This window comes from Puntigrus tetrazona, chromosome 8 (genome assembly GCF_018831695.1).
Source record: "Puntigrus tetrazona isolate hp1 chromosome 8, ASM1883169v1, whole genome shotgun sequence".
In the NCBI taxonomy this organism is placed as follows: Eukaryota; Metazoa; Chordata; class Actinopteri; order Cypriniformes; family Cyprinidae; genus Puntigrus; species Puntigrus tetrazona.
In genome coordinates, this window is record NC_056706.1 from 9,822,514 (window position 1) to 9,844,673 (window position 22,160).

Sequence of the window (22,160 nt, forward strand, 5' to 3'; positions counted from 1 at the left end):
TTGTATAAAAAATATATATATATAATGGATCTCAATGGGAACTGTAACTTGTTATCTCCATTCAGGAAAGAAATGCATACAGGATTGGAGTGAGGTTGAGTAAAGAATTTGGGGTGAACTATCCCTTTGAGGTAGTCATTTTACACATTGACACACATAATGTTTGTCAGTCCCTTTAAAATATTGTATAATATAAATATACATAACTTAAAAGTGATGTATAGAAACTAAGAGACCAAATTATTTTCTGTTATAGGCAGATGCTGTTGATAGAACATTCCTTTAACTTCTCTCCAAAGTGTATTCAGTCTTATATTGTATCTTCTCTGTAGTGACCCGTTTTACCCTCTTTTGACCTGTTTTTAGGAATTTACAACTGAAGCTACAGGCTGTGGCTATACACAGATCAGCTGATGCTGAGAGCGCCCTAAGCACACATATATACAAACACTGTAAACATTTGTGTGTGCCGAGTGGTATAACTGCCTATCAAAGTTATAGAGACACCGAGGTCATCCTAGGGCTGGAGTCAAAGGTGCTGAAATATGTAAATCTTGGAATGAAAAACCATAAACTCTGTAATTGCTTCAGCTGGTGGGCCAAACGTGGCGCTATAATAACAGACTCCCTGGAATCACAACAATGTCCTAATACATCTCCACACCCATATTTTAAACTCTCAGCTAATTCCTCTCCGCATTATTCCAGAAAAAACACATTATACCATTAATTGAACCACTCCAATATGTTTTTTGAGCCTTTCAAGTCATTTTTGGCCGCCTTTACATGTAGTTCTGACCAAACCAGCGAGCGTAGATGGTGGTAACATTCAGGATTAGTGGACACCAAGGAAAGCTGACGTGTTCGGCTCAGTCAGGGATGGTTGGAAAGACCCGTCCCTGCTCTGTCGACACTCTCTTCCCATCTCCAGTTCGCCACCGTGCTAAATACCACTGCTGTTAGCAGGCATTAAAAAGCCATTCACACCACAGCCATGTGCTTGAGTTGGCCGCCATAATAGCTGAGCTACGTCTGGAAGGTGTCCGTTATACACACAATCTTTTTCTCGCACATCTATTTTCTCCATCTCCCTATGCTTTTGGCACGCTAACAGCGTACTTTAAGTGCTGTTGCCGCTCAGACATGGCAGATGAAGTCCCTCATGCGTCTTTTTTTCTTAAAACATTGAGAAATAGCTGTTATGGATGTTACCTGTGAGAGCCGGAACAGAGAAGCGTGATTTATGCGCTTGAAAATGAAAGGATTTGCTAATGCATGTTGATCGAATATCACGGCTAGCCACGGAAAAGCGCTCTCTGGCATGGGTGAGTGCCTGAAGCCATATTTTTCACATTAGAGGTTCTGTAAAGTTGCCTCGTGGTGCACATATCCTCTGGCACCCTGCTTGAGGCTCGCCGGAGCTGTTCTCTTACTGTGATGCCCATCTGAGCATCTTCATAATCAAATACACTGTACATGTGTTCCATGAAGAATGCAGCGTTGCAGTGGGGAATGAGTTGGGGGCATTTGAGAATTCAGAGAGGGTTAAGAGCTTGATGGGTGGAATAGAGATGCTGTAGTGCAAGTTTCTCTTTCTCTTCCTCTATACCTCCTCCCTTGGGCAGGTGGTCTGGCCGAAAACTGACAGGGGCATCAGAAAGCAATTACCCAGACTGCTTACACATAGGCTTTTCGCTGCCAAGCCAAACTATGCTATCTGAATAGACCTACGTGTTCACTCCCACCCAAACCCCCGCCTCTTTCTCCTTCTTTCTCCATGTCCAGCTCACAGCAGAAAGAATGTGAGATGGTACCATATTATATCCCTGTTTCCAACCTTAGATTTTCCCTTATTTTCATTCATTCATTGCTTATGTTGCTTCACATGCCCATTTACAAGCTATAAACAAAATTAAACTGTATTTATAAAATTATGGTGTTAAGGATTTTCCTCTGATGTGCTTATCAAGTTTTACTGTTCTCTTTCTTTCTTTTTTTCTTTCTTTTTTTCCAGTTTTGACTCACAACACAACCTAAGTTTGTTCTAATACTGCTTTAGTATTTTTTTGTATTTTTTAAGTATTGAGTTTGCTTCTAATTTTCAAAAAAAAAAAAATTATTGTTTAATTAATAAAAAAATTATTAAACTTACTTTGATATGTTTTTAATATTTTGTTCATCAAACACATTTTATTTTATTATCAGCTATTCTTAACTAAACCTATTATAATATAACAACAGTTTTTTTCAGCTCTGAGCACATCAGGCCAAAAAACCCAAACTTTCAAACGTGTGCCGTCTCTAATTTTGAATTAGAACCTGAAAAACCTGAGATTTCTCTCACTTTTTCTCTCTCTCTCTTCCTGTCTTTCTGTCTGGAGGGTGTAATTTCAGATGCCCATCATCATCTCCCATGGTAACCGTTTCCTGAAGAACCAGAGCTGGAATCGTTAAGCAAATTTGATTTCTCAACTCATTTGCCTTCTATAAACGTTGCCATGTGTTTGATATTACATATAAGCTGTTCCAGTGGGAGTGCAGAGGGAAAGCTGAGAAAGAAGAGAGGTGGAGAACAGGAATCGGAACATTAAATGGCAGGTGAAATTGAGCGAGATCTGAGGCGGAGGAAAAACAGGGAAGATGAGAGGAACGATACGCCAAAACATCTCTTTTCTTGGCCACAAATAGGGAAAAAGGCAAAAGATCTCTTCTTTCAATCAGTCTGTTTTAACATACGTAAAACAAGAACATCCGAATGTTGAAAGTTCAACTAGCAGACAACCGGGGTAGCAGACAAACACCATGTCCCAACTCCACAACTGACTTAAACAATGCAACACTGAGTGGCTAACCAGAATCTCTCTGTAGGGTGAATCAACAGTATATGGTTTCTGGAAGAAGAAAAAAAAAGATTATAAAAACAGGGGGGTAGAAGTATTTAACTCAAGGACAGCCTGAAGTTTGGAGAGTTTTTGCACTGTAAGGAATTTAAGCAAAGGAAATTTATCAACCAAAGACTTTCAGCAACAACATTAATGAGTAGTTCACCCAAAAACTTTCAATTCTGGTACCATTTTCCCCCCTTATGCCATTCTAAACCCATATCACTTTCATATGAAACTTTTAGCAGTATGTCAATAGTACTTTTTGTCCACACAAAACAGTCCGCTTGATAACCACTTCTTTGTTCCACACAGACAGGCAGTCAATCTTATGGGTTTGAAACGACAGTGAGTAAATGAAAAAAGAACTTTTTTTTTGTAAACTATCATTTCGTTCTTAGTATAGAGCAGTATGAGCACTAAATGAAGGCTGTGAAGAGTTGAGTGTGAGAGCACAGATGGGTTAAGAATATTTAAGAATAAAAGAGTAGGGATAAAACAAGACTGGGTGATGAACTGTTAGTAATAGATACGTGTCAGCGTCTCCCCCGTGATGTCACTGGCACTAAACCAGTATTAGCGCAGTGCAGAAACCTAATCGTGTGCTAATCTGGACCTATCTGCTGTCGTCTTAGACGGACTGGGAAAAAAGCCCTCCAAATGCCATAAACAAGTGCTGCAGATGTACTTGGTTCCACATGTAGCCATATAATCCACTCTCTAACAGCTACGAACAGTGAGCACTGTTTTACATCCCTCATTTATTGATAAAGTGGGACTGAATTTGTCTGATCTCATTCTCATCTCATTAAAAAAAATGGACGGAGAGATGTATAATCTTTCCCATGATGCCTTTCTCGAAACCAGAATGGCGATAACTGTGTCACTGAGTATGAGACCTTGTTAATATCAGTGAAGCCTGTCTTTATCCCTCAGGCGCTGATGATCAGGGGTTGTTCGGACTCCGAGACCACAGAGGTTACGGTGACAAAGTGAAGGGAAACCGGTTTTGAAGGGAAGAGGTTGACACGGAATCAGAGGATTTATGTGCATGCCTGTAAAACTTTATGAGAGGAGCCGCATTTCAAGCGATCCAGCGGGCGCTTTTCACATCAGGCCTAACCCGGCGGGGGCGAGCTATGAAAACTTTGTCTGAAGCGGAGGTAGAAATGATAAAAGAAGAAGAGAGCTGTGTTTTAGCCAGTGGAGAGCAGCATCTGTTCAAACGATAGCAGTCTGACTGAAGCTTTATAGTGAAAACCTGTCTATTAGGTTCGTGAATGTTGTGATTAGGGCAATGATTCTTACTCTGCGTGCACATGCCTGCTTGTCCAGGGATCACAAAAGTAGCCATATTCCTATTTTTACTTGTCTCATGGGCTTTGTGTGGACATGTGCGGGCAGGACCCAGAGGAGTTTTAGGGAGAGTATGGATCGTATTAGAGCAGGTCACTGACAGGCTGTGCATGTGTGCTATGGACCTGATAAGATGCAGAAAAAGACCCCTGAATCCACTGTAACCTGGCATGAAATTATCATGAAACAGTGTTCGCAATACATATAACTTCTGTAATGTTACAGATTTCAGTATGGAACAATGTAAAGCGAGACTTGATTTTTTTTTTTATTAGGATTTAATTGAAAAAGGTTGATATGTGGTAAAGGGATAGTTCACCCAAAATAGAAATTCTGATAATAACTACTTAATGTTGTTGCAAAACCCCTAAAAACTTTGTTAATCTTTGGAACACAAATTAAGATATTTTTGATCAAATATGAGACCTTTCTAACTCTACAAGGATAGCAACACAACTAAAACATTCAAGGCCCAGAAAGTTAGTAGAGACATCATTAAAAATGTCCATGTGACATCAGTAGTTTTACTTTGTACTTTAATACTTTTTGTGCAAAAATAATGACTATTCAACAGTTTTCTCTCTTCTGGGTCAACCTCTGCTGCAATTCACAACAGCACCACCATGCATAATTGGGGGAGAGTAATTAATGACAGAAGTTTCATTTTTAAGTGAACTATCCCTTGAGGAAAAAATATTATTGCTACATTGCTTTCCCTGCCTAAGTTAAATTTGTAAAATAAATGTAAACATATATGATATAGACATACATACATACATACACACGTACACTGTCATTAAAAAAATTGGGGAAGGGTATGTTTTTTTTGCTTCTATGTCAATCAGCAAAGTTTATTTTAAAAATAATCCTTTCTTAATATGCACATATTTTGCTAATTTCATCACATTAATCAAAAAATTTCCATTCTGAATACAAATATTAATTTCTTAAAGAAACTTACAGGCCCCAAACATTTGATATATAATATTCACATTCTTATATAAAGGCACTGTATTACAGTTTATGCACTTTTAAAGGTGATGAAGCAGACCGCACAAGTAGTTCAAGTGTGTGTGCACATGACAGATATATTTCAGTCACATTTCAATCTCTGTTCTTTGTTCCATTAACAAAAGCATTGCTGGAAAGTCTCCTCATATTTCTGAAAGATTGCCATGTTTGTGGTCAGTCGACGCAGAATCTTTCCTATGAAGAGGGAACACTCTCAAAACCTCTTTATCTGTTGGCTGTCTGAGCAGTGTTTGTAGTGTGTTATCCGATACACACATTGCTTGTATCTGTGTGTATGTGTGTTTTTTCTGTATTTAGACCTTGTTCTCGCTGATAGGTAAGACAGTCGGTGAGCGACCTCTCGCGTGACGTGAGGCCATTAAAGCAAAGATGAAATGACTGTTCCATTCTCAAAGAAGGAATGCAGTGAAGAAGATGAAGAGAAAGGAAAAGAAAGCTGGATCTTGGCGCTGGGATCACAGCTGTGTGGAATAGCACTTTGTCTTGTGCATTCCCAGCTGCTGGGAGCTCATAGCTCTGCTGCTCGAGCACGATCTATCCCCAATGTGCAGAATTCATTAGGGCTGGAATACTGTAGCACAACAGACTTAACGAGACAGACCATTCATTAAGTCATTGAGATGTTTCATGAATCACTAACAATTGGAAGCACCAGGGACCGCTCACTGTTAACAGCAAAACTTGCATGCACAAAATCAGCCTCAATTTCTGTGTGTAAAGACATTTGTATGGTGCTTTAAATGAAAGTTTGGGAGGAGCATATTCATCTAACCCTGCCAAGTAAAGCCTAATTTGTGTAGTAAAAACTTTGTGTGTGTGTGTGTGTATATATATATATATATATATATATATATATATATATATATATGAGAGAGTTAAGTACAGTACTATTGAAAAGTTTGGGTCAGTCTGTTTTGTTTTTCTTAATACTTTTATTCAGCAAGGATGTATTATACTGATAAAAATATTTAGATTTATTTTAGAACTAATGCTTTTCTTTTGCACAAATGATGCAATGATCCTAAAAATGTTTCACACTTCTACAAAATTATTTAGCAGCATCTGTTTTCAACAAAAAGCATATTAGAATGATTTCTTAAGCATCACTGCTTTTAATATATATTAAAAATATATATTAATATAGAAAACGGTTATTTTAAATGGCAATAAATATATATTTTTCATATTCTAAACAGCAGAATAATCGTTTGCTGTTGAGTCAGAATTCATTACACTTATTCACTGTATCTAGTTCTATTTTAAACTTGACAGCAAGCCGCAGAAACAGGATGTTTGCGGGGCACAAACCTCAGTGTGTACTGCACGGATCATTTCCTCAGCGGGGAAGGCCACACCCTCAGCACAGACCAGAGCACTGCTTCCTCGCTGTGTGTGTGCCACGCTCTGGGTAAGATGGCACTTTGATGTAGGTAAATACCTCCCATTTGATGAAAGTAAACATTCACGGTATCCATGGCTTGGCTTTTCCACTTCAGTGGATTCCAGAGCAACCCTTCTTTTCAGGCCAATACATAATTGTCTAAGTGGTTCTGGACAGCAGGGGGCAATTTAGTCATTAGAAAGGCCAATTAAGTAATTAGGCCAGCGGTTTGACTGCCGCGTGTATGCTCACGGGCCCCGCAGATCGCCTGATTTGGCTCCGGTGCCACTTTTACGCACATTTGCTCTTGATATCATTGAAGGCTTAAGTCCCCTAGTGGACATCCTCCAAATGGAAATTGCATTTCTTTTACAGCATGATGGGTAATTGAGAAAATGAAGATATACAAAAACCGAGGTCATTTCTGAGTCAGAAGCATTTACGAAATAGAGAGTGCCAGAATCTTGGGTAATATTTAAAGGCATGCTTAAAACATCATCCAATCAGTCACGTGAAAACACCAAGCTCCAATACCATCTTGAAACAATGAGGAAAGAATTTGATGATAACATCTTTGCTTCCACTAGACTGAATCTGTGTTCTCATTCCCAAACTTTCCAGTCATTCTAATTCTAATTCTATTGCATGCTGACGTTCATATTCCATTCAGCAGGTAGACTGTCACAGAGGGGTGCAAAAAGCTTCCACAAAGAGGACGAGAGAAAAAAAAACTGGAGACAGAGAGAGGTATAGAGAAAATTTCGAGCTAGAAGGTTATCCAGCAGGAGCACAGAGGTGGCTGCTTTTTCCATCGCGCTGTTGCTCATGCCAGCAGATCATAGCGCCCAGTTCTTACACATGAGACCTGGAATGTAAATATTTAAATGCGGCAAAAGTCAGATTCTCCTTAATTCTATCATTTAAATATGCATTATTTATCTGAGGTCCATCAGATGGTTACAGCATGGAGTGCCGAGTAAATATTTGTAGCAGAATACTGATGATGAACTGTTTTGAACACAAGCCAGTTGATACATTTGCCAAATGTATGATGGAAATTTTCCACACTTTTTCCCATCATGGTATCATTCCTAATAACATTTCTAATTAAACAATAAGCATACAAGCAAATGTGAAGCTTGCTTTTGATGTAAGTTGCTGCTGTAAGTTGCTGCTGTAGTTTGAAAGAAGTCTTCCATGTTAAGCAAGGCTGTTGTTGTTTAAAAATGCGGAAACTATTCTATTTTAATATAGGAATAGCATAATTACTCCAGTTTTCAGTGCCAAGTGATTCTTCAAAAATTATTGTAATATTCATTTGATTCTTAAAAAAAAAAATGTATTTTGTATTTTAATATTTTGGTTGAAACCATGACCATATTTTTTTCAGGATTTTCTGAACAGACAGTTCAAAAGAATTAATTTATTTGAAATAAAAAATTTAAATTGTAAAATTATATAACATTGTTTATGTTCAAGTGTCTTAAATGTCGCTTTTGATCAATTTAATATGTCCTTGCTCAGTAGGAGTACTCTAAAAAAATCTTACTGACCCCAACCTTATGAACGAGACGTTGTTAACAAATAAAGTAACTGACATTTCATTCACAATATGGCTGGTTATACAGTGTGGTTTATTTTCTCTCTGCCAACAAAAAGACTGTAGTTAATACAGTTTGAATTCTCTGTAGCAAACACAGAGAAGCGGAGTGATACAAACAAATTAGTGGACTGGAACTAATTGCTGTATAACAATATGACAAAGAGCTCATGACAACTACACAGTGAGTGTACAAATATTTCTGCTGTATTTGACCTATATATTTCAGTTAATCCCATTTTAACAGACTCTATCCCTCTAAGGTCCATCAACACTTCAGCACTTCTTCACAGCTGAAAACAGATGCAGCTTCTGCTAAAGTGTGAGTTCCAGCAACTTTATTCTGTTAGTCTGAGTCTGAGTTTGCAGTGGGGTTTTCACTCCTTACACAGAGCCTAAAATAGCCTTGTGACTTTCCTGCTTTGCTAGCCAGTATCACACAGAGACTCTAGTATCCATGAGGTTGTCTACATCGTCAGCAAGGCCGCGACCTTTGACCTCAGCCTAGAGAAGGCTGGCGTATATATAAGATGCTCTTGCACATTTTTGTCTCCTCCCCCTCAATGTTCAAATGCTAGCTGCAGTGATGAATAAATAAGCACATATGTACTCTGCTCTAGCATAGGCATGAGGTATTCGGTCAACTGATGCATTATGGGAGCTTTTCTCACTAAACCAGAGATAAACAACTTGCTCTTCATCCCTATAGACACACGGCACTACATACTGCACGCTTTAAAGTTTAGGCAATCATGTTTTGCTTCCTATCATACCTAGCTGTCCATGTTCATCCACATTTGCAGAGCTGGAGATGAACCATGCGTTCCATGCGGCCTTTGAAACTCACCACTCCTGCTTCAAGGAGAAAGCCAAACCCTCCCCAATGCTCCTCAACTTCCCCCTGCACTCCTTCTGAGGGTCAGACGTGGATCTGTGCCAGGCCAGGCAAAGCGCTCTATCCTCCAGGCATCGCACCCCATTATCCTCCGAGGAACCACATCAGCACTGAGATGGGGACCTGTTTTTCTGTAGCACCTTTTGAGCTCAAAGCACTTCCTGAGCTCTTGGCGAACAGAGAGGAAAAGGTCAGGCTAACTGCTTTAACCCAAGGTGAAGGCCAGGGCAGCTGACACACATCCCGGTGCAGATATGCCAGCAACAAACTGATGACTCACGCCACGAAAGCCAGAGAATGAGAGCGCTGCGAGTTTGAGGATATCGTAGGCAGTTACTTTTATTGAGAACGATTAATACGCCGGCTAGCGGCATTTGGAAGCGTTCCCAACTCTGATCTCCCACAATCCCGCGGCTCATGTTTCAGATTAAGCCTCGCAGCGACACCACAGCCTACACATCATCCAACCCCTTCCTTCTTGCCTCCACGCATGATCTTGCCGTCTGACCTCACTCCTGCTTGAGCGTTCCAGGCGCTTAAATTATCCCTCAGATTCTAATACAGCATAATCATTTGCCTGTCATTTTCATTTCATGCTCTTTACTTCTTCTGGGACTATTTTTGGGCGGAAAGCTGTAGGAAATTCAGATGTTCAAAAGCTTGCTGATTAGCCCTGTGATTAAAATGGATCGCTGGCTGAGCCTTCGCCAGAATCTAAAGCAGAGACTTCTAGAATCATTAAGAGTACTTTGTAACAGTTCCTATTGCAGTGCCTAACTCCATCTGTTCTGCCCATTCTGGTGACATTTAGCGTATGAACGCAATGCAGTGAAAAACAAACTCATGCTCAAACTAAATATTTGATGCAATAAATATCCAAATTGTAATTCTATCTAAAACCCATTCTGTCTAAAGGTATTATTTTGCTGCCACATTAAAAAAAAGAGATATTTGGACTTGTCAGCCTGGGAATGAGAGTGGCATTTTGACCTCTCCCAGAGTAAAGATGAGAGAGCTGTCACCCTGCGCTGTGTCCACATTTCCCACGATTCCTTACAGGGGTGCGCTGGCTGGCTGGCGGGCCCTGAAGGCATGTTCTTTTTTGACAGCATAGTTAGGAGGTGCTGATGAAAGTGGAGAGGCTACGTTGCCCCTGTACCCTCTCAAATTAGCACAGGAGCCCTGTTGCCTGTCACACAGGGGCCCCGGCTCACAGATTCAGTTGCAGTGTGAGCATTCATGTCTGTGTTGCAGGTTTTGCAGCGTATTGAGGTCTTATAAGACTGCAGTTTGTGCGAAACAATATGGAATTTTTTTTTAACAAATTATTATTTTTTGCTGTATTTTTTAAATACGTATATATTTGTGTGTGTTATATTTTCTAAATATATACTCTGTGTGTGTGTGTGTGTGTGTGTGTGTGTGTGTGTATACGTAATAATATATACATTATATTTTTAACCTTTTCACACACAATAAATAATCATTTTACATTATTACATAAAATAATTTAACATTTTTAAAATATGCCACTCTCCTAGGTTTTACCCATTGGTTTACCCAAGATTTTTTTTACTAATTTAAAACACAATAAAATGTTGTTGTTTGTTGTTTGTTGCATGTTGTTTGAATTTTTACCTTTTTATTGTTTTACACTGAGTAGCATAATTTCAATCAATGATTCGATTTTTAAACATATATATGAAATATAGCATATAAATTCTATGTAAAATAGTGTAGTGTGTATGTGTGTGTGTGTGGCACACAAGGAATAAAACACTCAGCCTGCTTAATATAACTGAATAATTTCTCCGCACTACACATATCTTTAACCCACTCCTTTTCAACGCAGAAATAAAAGCTGGATACCCTCCACCTGCATATCATCAAGCAATTAGGTTAGTTTGTCCATCTTTCACTCTAATGTTACATTCAACAGGCAGCAATAGGATAATCAAGACGTGTCAGATGACAGCGCGACCCCACAGGCAGACAGTCGTCCTCTTTTCTCCCTCTATACCTCATAAATTTTATTCAGCATTGATTTCCACACCAATCTATCACCCTGACAGCTGCCCTCCCTCCCTTTTTGATTTAACTCCAGACTTTGTGTCAGACTTTTATCTCATTTCCTCCCTGCTCTGTTTGTCTGTGGATATTCATAATCACTTAATCCATAACAACACCTTTTTTTTTTTTTACCACCGGATCTCCCGTACACCCTTGCCAAAACACACACACACACACACACACACAGGACTCTCTGTCTGGTTGCCCGCTCACTGACCTGTGAGAAGTTCAGTCCATTCAGAGGATGGCACTGTTCCTCCACCCTCTCCACAGCACCTGTCTGCTTTCCGAGACGCTCGGCTTCCTGCGCCAAGAACAGGTCTAGCACCGGCGTTCCCCGCGACCGAACGTCTGCTTCCGTCAGCGAGTTCACCATCAGCATCACCCAAACGGGCCTCTTGCGTTCCCAGTTCCCTGCGATGGCGTTGAAGAGGTAGTCTGCATAAAGTCCCCGGCCACGCTGGTCTGCCGTCATCCAGAAGGGCATCATGTGTTTGACGTAGTCCAGGTGGCGCTTGAGTCGGCGGTACAGATCACGCGGCAGTAACGTCTGGAGGTTTTCTCCGTTGGGGAGAAGCTGGCAGCTAGTGAGTTTTGAGATGGTTAGGGGATCTGTGAGATCCAGTTCAAAGAAAACATTGGCACTGCTCTGGAAGGCCCGTTTCGAGCTCTCGGGTATGTAGTCCCAAACTCGAGTGTACGGGACGTGGATTGTCCCGAAGAGATAGGACGGAGCGTGAGGAGGAGGCCGTTTAACGGTCCACAGGAAGGAGTTCATGTCTTTCTGCTTGATAAGGAAAAACGAATAGATTTTAGGGTCAAAACGTCAAACATTAGACTGAAAGAAATAAATCAGCAATTTAAATCAACTCCAATAATTTCATTTTGAGAAGCTTAGCATGTATATTTAGTAATTATTATCGTAAGAATCATTATTTGTGTTTACAAGCAGACTGATGAAGACACTGATATAACATTCTTAAACTGAATTTCACAGGCATTCATATGCATTAACTTTTTACTTATTCAAAGTCAAACCGAGGGAAAAAAGCACCGTATAGTAGCTGTGTCACAGAGGACTCGGTTCATGCCAGTGCACTGATAGAGCTGGCGTATTAAATCTGTGGTGGAAATGTTTAACTGGGGTTCTTAGTTTACAGTGTGCCTCTCCTCGTAAAAAGGGCCTTTACACTCTGCAGCACTGCAAACCTCTGCTGTTCTGCACCCTCTGAAACTTTAAAGTATTTACTAGTCGCTGAGGCTGTCAATAGCTGTGCCCTTGTAAAATGTAACCTTCAATGAACAACTCGCTCTTAAACGGTCAACCTTTAAATTTAATGAATTGTTCAGCCACCTCAGATCAGGAAAAAGCAGTTTGGAGTTTATTAACCACGAGTCAGAGCCGATGTTAATGAGAGCAGAAAGAATTGCATTATGATTTTTGAATGTCATTTTAATATTTTTTGTCACAATAATATAATTTTGCTGTCAAGATACATGTTAGAATAAATAAAGTACTTTTACTCTATAGCTAACACCACGTTATATATATTTAAAAAATGGCCTGCGTTTCAAAAATGTATGAACATATTATACAAACATTATATTGTATTTATAAGGCACGTATTTAAATGATTATTCTATTAATACAACATTCTTATTTCTCATTGATTTTAATGTGCGTCGACAAACTGCAGTTATTTATTCCTTTGTATTTTTTTTGAAACGGCCCCGCGTTTTAGCGCCTGCTCATGTCTTCATATTGTATTTGGACACCTGTGGAAACGGCTAGAAAACTGACCGGCTTTACTGGAGAGAAGCTTATACACTAAAGTAATATATTCTGTACGAGCAGGTCACATTCACAGAGCCTCTGCTCTGTTTTTATGGAGTAATTTCTTAACCAAAAACAGGCCTCGCAGTGCTCGCGCATTATGAATTACATTAAGAATGCACAGGTCATGTCCTGGACAATGGGACCGTTAATGATAGCCCGTAAATCTCTAGGAAAAGATAAACATTAATTGTCAAAACAAATAGAAAGGTAGAGCCCTTGCGTGCATAACGCATTCAATCACGGTTTACATTTAACAAAGGCTTTGCATTTCTACCTAAAAATACACAAAGGCTGAGTCGAATGGGTGAAGAAGCGATGTCTTTTCAGACTTGGGATACTCGGTATAGCCTGCTACACACGTTTAAAGGAATATAATGCATCTCGACGATGAATCCTCTCCTCCACAAACTGCGTGGCTCAGATGAAAGCGAGATATTAATTGCGTTAAACAACCTCGCGCACATGCCAAATCATAATGAAGTAAATATGCTCGATAACTGCTTTAACAGTTCTCTTCTCAATGAAACTTGATCAGTTTATGGGGGTCAGCGAATTTTTTCCATATAAATGCATTTGAAGTCTATTCACCCGTGGGGCTTCCCACTTTTTTTCCTTTGACACATAAACTGGCACTGCACTGGCAAGACTTTAGCAGTATTTCACTTGGCACAAAAAGTAATTTTTCTGGCTCAGATTTCTGTGATTACATGACAAGAAGTGGCACGCGGCTGGCCCGACGCCACTAAATAACTGTTGTTTTAAAATAGATATTCCGTTACGACTCAGTTGATTACTGAAATGCAACAAATGTAACAACTGCATTAAAATATTTTATCTTTGTAGCAAGTATAACGTCACTATTAAATGTCTAATGCGTATTAAGATTTACATTATAACCGTATTTTACTTGTATTGTTAATTATACGAATAACAAGATCAAGCAGGATGATAAAATAAGAAACGAAAACCACACTGAACCTCAGCAAAAGTAGTTCATGTTTTATTTAAAAAAAAAAAGTTTGAATTTGTTGCACTATCTGAGTGGCCAAATATAGTTATGTCTAAAATAAATTGTAGTATGAGGAAAAAGCCGTGCGGATAAAATGTTCATCTTTATTTCATTATTGATTGAAAAATCCTAAAAATTTGAACCGAACCGTTATCAAACATTACAATCGTTGCAATGATTTCCGATCGCAGCCTTTGAATTTAATTATTTTTAGTTGTTTATAATAAAAGCAACTCTTTAAAATAGCCCACGCCAGCAGCGGAGAAGATCAAACGGCGAACCACTCTCCTATAATAATATCATGCACGATAGATCTTGATGACATGCCATTTACGAGCTTCTGCAAAGGTGCGTGCAGCGCGCGCGAAGCGGCTTCACAAAGAGCGCGCCACACAAACTCACCGACACGGGCTTGTCACATTTCCGCGTGCTCTGGTGCGTGTCCCGGGGTGAGCCCACTTGAAAGAAAGCGCATAAAGTTACCAACCATCGTAGTCCCGAGTGACAGTTCATTTCGAGATGAGAGGGCGCAGGACACCTCGTGCTTCCCTCGGCTCCGTTACCTCTGTTGTTTAAAAGTTGTTCCTGGCCTCACGGCGCAAATAAACTGTTTTCCGCCGGTGATAATTGTGGGCTCACATTTGCCGTCTCGAAAGGAAAGCATTCTGCCCCTCCGCCATTCTCCTGCCCCGGACTTTCAAAGGGATTCGCGTCGTATCTCTCTCTCTCTCTCTCTCCCTCTCTCTCTCTCTTTCTCTCTCTCTCTGTCACTCTCTCCAGCTGTCCAGCTGTGGAGAGCACAAACTCTACGCTGCGCCCCTCAACTTTCCAGTTTAACTGCGCGGAGAACGTGAACGCCTTGAATGTTTCCCCCTCTGCTTGTTAAGAGGAGGGGAGAACAGGTTCTTTCGGAGGACGAGACTTTTAACATTTCGACGGTCACGGAACGGAGCACCGCTATACACTGATCACTGGAAAAAATACACTGCGTATTACATGGACGATGACTATTTAAAAGTATGAAGACTTAAATGTACTGTAAAACTGTTATATTTAGTGCTATAATGTTTAGTAGCGCTGTTCGATGTTTAGTAGTATATATATATATATATATATATATATATATATATATATATATATATATATATATATATATATATATATATATATATATATATATTATATATATATAATATATAGCCACTGTAATATACTGGTGGTGCCATAAATTGTCATGATGAACAATTGCTTAAAAAAAATTATAGGCAGAGCACTGTGTCATTCGCACAAAAACACAGGACATGCGTAATGCAATAAGTATTAACTAAAGAAAATAAAGTATTTTGACAAATAGAATGTGATGTGTCTTGCCAGAACTTCAGGGAATGTGTTGCTGTGTTTCATCGCGTCAATAATCTTCAATTTTATCTTTCTCTACCTCTAAATGTGCATGTATTATCTTTTTTGTTCCATAAACACGTTTTAATATTTTAGCTGCATGAGCATTTTATCTAAGCTTTTCCACTTACAGTTGTAGGCTACATTGTTTTTGTAATTAAAAGAAAACATTTTACGTCTATTTTAGGGAGTCAACAGCAGTTCCTACGAGATAATTTTTTTCCTTTGATTCTTTTCCATGATACAGCACAAACCGACGCCTTATGCATGAATTAGATTGTTGTTTTTGTAAAAATGTGAGGCATTCTATATAGAAGGCACGCCATCAGGGTTTTTAACGCTTAGTTGTTTAGTTTCTGGCATATTGTACCATTTACCCTCAATTCATCACTGTCGCCGTCTATTTGACAGTAATGCGTTGTGGCCGTTGACTCTAATAATTTTTGCATTGACATGTTCTGGATCGCAGGCCTATCTATGATTAATGAATGCCTGCGAAAGTACATTTTAAGTTTGTTTTTCATTCCAAGTCTCGTTAAGGATGTGTAATTCTGGCCAGTACCACTGGAGAATGAATGGCGGTGCTGAAAGACGCTTGTCGTTTTTCCCTGGTGCAAGCTCTGGTGCCGTGACCCGTGTTATTGTCCGAGTGGACGGCCGAGTGACAGTGTCAAGTACTGAGCAATTAATCATAGGGATCCTTCAAAACGAGTGCTACATAGAGCTCTGCTGGTGACAGCAGAAAGGGTCGACACAAGAGCCCCTTTGTGTTTCCATCACGTCTCATTCTCCAGACTCTCCGCAGGTCCTGTATGAGGCTCCGACGCGGGCATACTTGCTCTTACTTACTGTATATTTTCTGTCGGCTCAGTGATTACACCACACTGATTACAGCCTTATATTTGTTTATGTGAGTGCGGGCCTGCTCAACCAGGCCTTGATGATGTGCAGTATCAGTAAGTTTTAAAGCAGCATGTTTCAATCACAAGTGTTGATGAACGATTGAATGATATATCTGGTTACAGTTTAATGAATGACTTGAGCTAAAATTCCCTTCGTCGCAGTTTCCCTCTGCGTGCTGTAGTTACAGTAAGAGATTCACCGAGAATCGGTTTTCAGTCTGAATGATAGATAATCCTGTGTAATTGTGTTATTCTACGGCTCATTGACCATATGTGCCGTTTAGCAGGTTTATTTGACTGTTACTCTCATGGAGAGCCCACATCTGCCTTGTCTCATTATGCGTATTCTGTTATTGAAGCCTTTCCCATTCGTGCTTGTCTTCTGTTTCACCTGTGGACCACCTGCAGACGCGTTTACCTGTTGAAAACATGCCTTGCGAGAGTTTTTAGATAGTTAGCTGGTGAGCGTGCAAAGCTTCTTACGGAATAGACCTAGGCCTGTTCCTGGATCTTGCGCAATCGGATAGTGGAAATATAACAGCTGAAAGTTAATGTTCTGGTTGTTTCTTTAATTGATGCCTTGGGACGCGTAAGCCCAGAGCTTGTATGTGTTTTTTCTTAAAGTGCACGCATATGGACACACTGTCATAGTCCGTATCTGCATTCATTCACCTCATCGTCAGACCGAATTCTTCAATTAGACGTTCAACCAAACAAACACCCTGACAGAATTGTCTGTGCTGTCATACGCCGTCAAGCCGCTTTTGAGACGGAGTGGGTAATGTCTTTCACCTCAAGGTTTCTCAAGACGTGTGTTTTTGTGTTCCTGAGGCTGAGGACTGACGCTTTGACGTTTCACAGCGCACCCCGAATGAGCTCATAATTCATGACCGAATCAAGACGAAATCTATCTCTATTTTTTCGTTCGCTTTTTATTTATTTATCAAACTTTTCAGTTTGCACTCCTATGCTTGTGCATTACCTGCTTTGTCCATACCTGTGACAGTTTAACTTGTTTATCTTTAATACGGCGCCCTCTGTTGCCCGTTCAAAGTATTACTAGAGGCTGTGAGAGCAAACTAAAGCCATTGTGCTGGTCTCGGTAACCTAAGACGAAGTCAAACAAAATGGAAAGTTCCCAGTGAGAGTGGTGAAAATTAAAACAACCTAGCTCAAACCTTGCAAGATGTTTGCTCATCCTGACATGTTACAATACTGTAGCCAGTGGTAACTTTCTAAATAACTTTTAAATTGTCCCCTAAACCCAAAATAACACAGCTTTGTTGTAAATATTGAGGTATTGTTGTGGTTTATGGTGCTTTGGATTTTCTAAGACAGTTGGGGGCAAAGAGGTCCTCACAGAAGGGGGTTGCAAGTGTCATTCGGGGGTCAGTAGGCCACGAGGCGAATGAACTAGTAATAAACCAGCCTGTGGAAAACACGCGCACTTAAATGGGTTTAAGATTTCACAGTCTTCGTGCCAAAACACGAAGAACTTGTGTAGTTTTGACAGCAAAGTGTAGCAAACTACAAAAACAATAAAGGAGAACGACTCTTTTACGACTGTGTGAAGCATCTGTTGCGCGGCGCTTTCCTGGCGTGTGCTCACACGCAGACAAAGAGTGTCGGGCTATCACATGAATCAGTATGAGAGAGATGGAGAGAAGGAGTGAAAGTGAGAGGTGGGGGGAGGTGGAGAGATTCAGATGATGATAAGATTGGAAGGCGACAGACGGATGGTTGTTCGCTTTCTGTGAGACAGTGATGGAATTTCTTGCAGATCGAATTCGACAGTGTTGCCGCTTCCAGGGAATATCGGAAACCGTGGATGGAATTGTTTAGCTTAGTTTGTTTGATGTCGGAAAAAAGGCTTAACTGGCTTGTTAGTGTATGTATGCTGGAGAGCGAGCGGGAAAAGGAGCGTTTCTGTGCGCATTTCTGTGTTCATAACCTCAGAAGACACTGAACAATCGCATCAAAGAGCTTGCAAACAAAGGCTTCCCATAATGCAGCACTGCTTTCTTTTTAGATCAGAGATTATATGTGTAATTGTGTGATGATCTATGGGGGACCCCTGCTATGGCTTCATCTGTTACTGGGGACTCGGTCTGAATAGACTCTTTTCATGACGCAACTGTACAATGAGATCCAAAATTACTACTGGTTAAAGATTGCGGTGGTTTAATATAGTGAGACCTGGAAGTCTGGATTTGAACAAAAGAAATCATAATATTATGGAAATAACAACCTGGCCATCGTTGTCAGGCAGCAGTTCATTCACATTCACCACAAATCGGCTTATCTTCGTCCAAGAGATGCTCACGTGTAGGATCCAGAATTTCCCACAGAGACTTAGGTACTTCATGCTGAAGCCGGTGTAAATCACATATTCTCAGACCGTGTAATTATAGGGTTCAGCAAGAGCACTTAATCTGACCAAAGCAGGCAAACATTTACTGTCATAAATTTGCCAATCACGATGTTCTGACACACTGTTGGACGTAGTGTATCATCTTCTGTTTAAAATGTACTTGTGTGTGTGTGTGTGTTTGAGACAGAAATGGGTGGGGGTGGACAGAGGGCTGCCTAAGAAAATACAGAGAGGCCTGTTTCCTGGCTGCAGCGTACTGTGTGGGGTTTTATGAGTGGTGAAATCTTAACCATGTTTATTTAGCGTTTTTCCAGTATTCTTAAAGAACATCTTAGTTTCTTGACCTGGATTGCTTGGCAGGTTTTGAAATGTTTTGGCATTGGGTGGATGCTGTGTGTGTATTTGGTTAACAAGGAGCCCTGATCTTTTTAAATCAATGATGAATACATTTATATTTTTTTTTCATTAATACTGGTCACAGTGGACACACTCTTTAATTATTATTATTAATATTAATAATCTAGGTAATTACAGAACATTCTCTTGTCTGTAAAGTTTTGTACCTCATGCATTTAAAAGACAAAAATCATGCATTTTAATTTAAAAATTTATAAATGTGTGTAAAAGCTGAAAAAATGGAGTAATAAATTATAATATTTTATTATTAACTTATATTCTTATATGTAGCATTTTGTCATTTAATTTTAATGTGCAAATATTGTAAATATTCTTGTAAAACAGACTTTTGTAAAGGGAGGTAAAAGGGCTAAAAAACGTCCATCTGCTACTTTCAATGGTAAAAAAAACAAAACAAATCTGTCTTTTCCCACATCTCTTTTGACGTGTTTTACAAAAGAACCTCTTTAGATGATATGTTGATATGAAGACATCTCTATAAGCCTCGCAAACAAAGATGTTTAGCTGACTGTTAGCTTTCTCATGCTGGTACTTTTTGTGTGTCCATGCTTTGATTTGAGGTTGTGCTGATTATTTCTGTCTCAGAAATCATAGATAAATCACAGCGGGCCAGCGGGCCATGGGAGAGAGATGTAGTCTGCTTCCCCAGTCTGTCAAGTGAACAGAAATGCGATGCAGTTTTTCAAAACTCTCAGAAGTGCATTACAAGTTCTGTCAGACTTTCACTTTCTTATCATGCTTGTCTTTGTGTAACGTCCTTCATGAAGTAGGCCACTTCACCGGATAAATAAAAGTCAAATAAATATGTTGTCCGGCATTTTATGTCTTACATAAATGACTGAAAGGGGAGACCAAAACAAATTCAATGACCTAAAGCTCTCCAGGGATACTATAAGTGCAAGTAATTTTCTCAGGAGGGGGAAAAAATGCTCTGCTTTCCTTTTCCATGAAAGACTCTGCACTCCCTGACACCACAGTCGTGCCGCTTTCCTCTACAGTTTGTTTTGATCCGGCGCCGTCAGTAAACAGCACAATCAGATCCTGTCTTTTCTTGTTCTGCTGCATGTTTTCAATTTCAGCTCGCAAACAGTTGTTGCTCTCTGGCTCAACCCAGAAGCAAAGAGAAGCTGTCAATAAAGACATGATAAAGCCTAGGCAACATCCCGCCCATCCGTTCCTTCAGTGATCCTTCTCAATGAACGGCACATAATAAAAAAATTAAAAAAAAGAGTTTGAGTGTAGGCGCTTCCAGGAAAAGCTCAGCTCTCATTTTCTGCTTCTCCTGCTGATTCTGAGCATGTGTCTGAGCTTTTACTGTAATCTACAGTACGCATAGGAAAAGGAAACACGCGTTATGCTGTTTTCATTTTGTGATTTGTTTATTGTCCTGCCAGAGGCCCTGGCCTGACGTGCCACGTGTTTGTGCAGACGCATTTCACGCACAGTTTGTATGGAAGAAATTATGCAAGTATGTGTATTTCTGTGTGAGGCATGAATGAATCATTCACAGCGCATTTCCAGGCATCAAGAGTAGTGTGGAAACGCTTATCATATTCAGTATAAAATCATTAATCAATAACTTTGATTAGGTGGATGGAATACGCACTTATACTAAAAATCTTAAAAGAATATATTTAAAACTTATACTGTGAAGTCCATTTTTAATCATTGTTTTAACAATTGCTTGTTGTGCTTTACTATTACATTTAAAGTTACAAATATATATTTGTAAAATTACAAATATATTACGAATATATTTAAGCATGTGGCATACAAATACAAAATTACATTTTAGTTTTCCATAAATGCTTGTCAGACATTCAGCTATATATCTTAAACCATTAAAACAAATAAAGTAATTGTGAAATTATTAGTGCTGTCAAACAATTACTTATTTTGGATTAATCGCATCCAAAATAAGTTTTTGTTTACATAATATTTGTGAGTGCTCAGTTTATTTATTATGCATATGTAAATACACACACATGCATTTAATAAACACATGTAAATATTGTCAAAATTAATGCTGTATGACTGTGTATGAATGTATATACAAAATAAATATAAACATATTTAGTAGGTAAACAAAAAGGTTTATTTTGGATGCAATTAATTGCGATTAATCGTTTGACAGCACTAGAAATTATATATAATATAAGTAGGTAAAACGCACTGCTAAATTCAGCTAATAGCATTTTTAAAACAAATGTGAAGTATAATATATTTTAATTTTATTATAAAAAAAAACATGCAGTTAAGTGTCTGAAAACATTACATTTAGAAGTATATTATTTCTGTAATGCATATGTGAAAGTATTGCTAAAGTGTACTTGTTTTTCCCAAAGGGTTTGCATTTCAGAAGTTTCAGCAAGACCCCCTACGTAAGCCTGTAGGGGTTCGTTTTAGACGCATGGGCAAAGGTGAAAGACTCTGTTTGCCTAAAACACACACCTCTCAACAGGGGGTTAAAAACACAGCAAGGCCCGTATACAGACAGTCAGCTTGATTAATGTCTGCGCTCACGGTCCAGCCAGATTCAGATATCAGAGATGAAACTCTGATTCCTCCTAAATCAATCTCAGATAGTTGCAGATCTGCCTGTGTTGAGTCATGTCATATGTTAGATGCTGTACGTGATAGCGCCGTTTCCCTCAATTTGATTTAAATGAGATGAGTGCCTTATGCTCAGACATAATAAAAAACAGTCATTCCGTGTGATACATTTCCTCCATTTTTTCCACTCCGCTGTCAAACACAGATTCCATACACATGGAGACATGTTATGAAACACTTTTATTTGTTTCTGTTTCCCTTCTCGGGACAAGCCACAGCCGATCAGAGCATCATCATGTTCTCTTATCATCATTTGTCAGGTCTAAATGATGCATGGATGGATGAGAAGCATGCCAGTACTGTAATCTGATGCTCTTATTCAGAATGAGATCACAGTTAAATCGTGGTGTATTGTTAAGTTAACTAAATGTTTTAGGGGGGGGGTTAAGCGTGAATA

The 22,160-nt window shown here is 39.4% G+C and overlaps 1 protein-coding gene across 5 annotated transcripts in view; it reads right to left on the reverse strand.

The window, feature by feature from the left end:
• The window catches only part of trabd2b (TraB domain containing 2B), a 51,199-nt gene extending 36,262 nt beyond the window's left edge, over window positions 1–14,937 (reverse strand). Inside the window, exons 1-3 of one of the 5 annotated variants that reach the window (XM_043246023.1) lie at window positions 14,626–14,937; window positions 14,465–14,520; window positions 11,434–12,000 (exon numbers count right to left, since the gene is read on the reverse strand). In XM_043246023.1, the coding sequence (XP_043101958.1) occupies window positions 11,434–11,994 (561 nt within the window). In that variant the 5' untranslated portion in view covers window positions 11,995–12,000; window positions 14,465–14,520; window positions 14,626–14,937. Of the gene's footprint in view, window positions 1–11,433; window positions 12,004–14,464 lie in introns of all 5 variants that reach the window. The other 4 variants (XM_043246022.1, XM_043246021.1, XM_043246020.1 and 1 more) reach the window with 4 other exon arrangements.
• Between the last annotated feature and the right edge of the window lie 7,223 nt (window positions 14,938–22,160).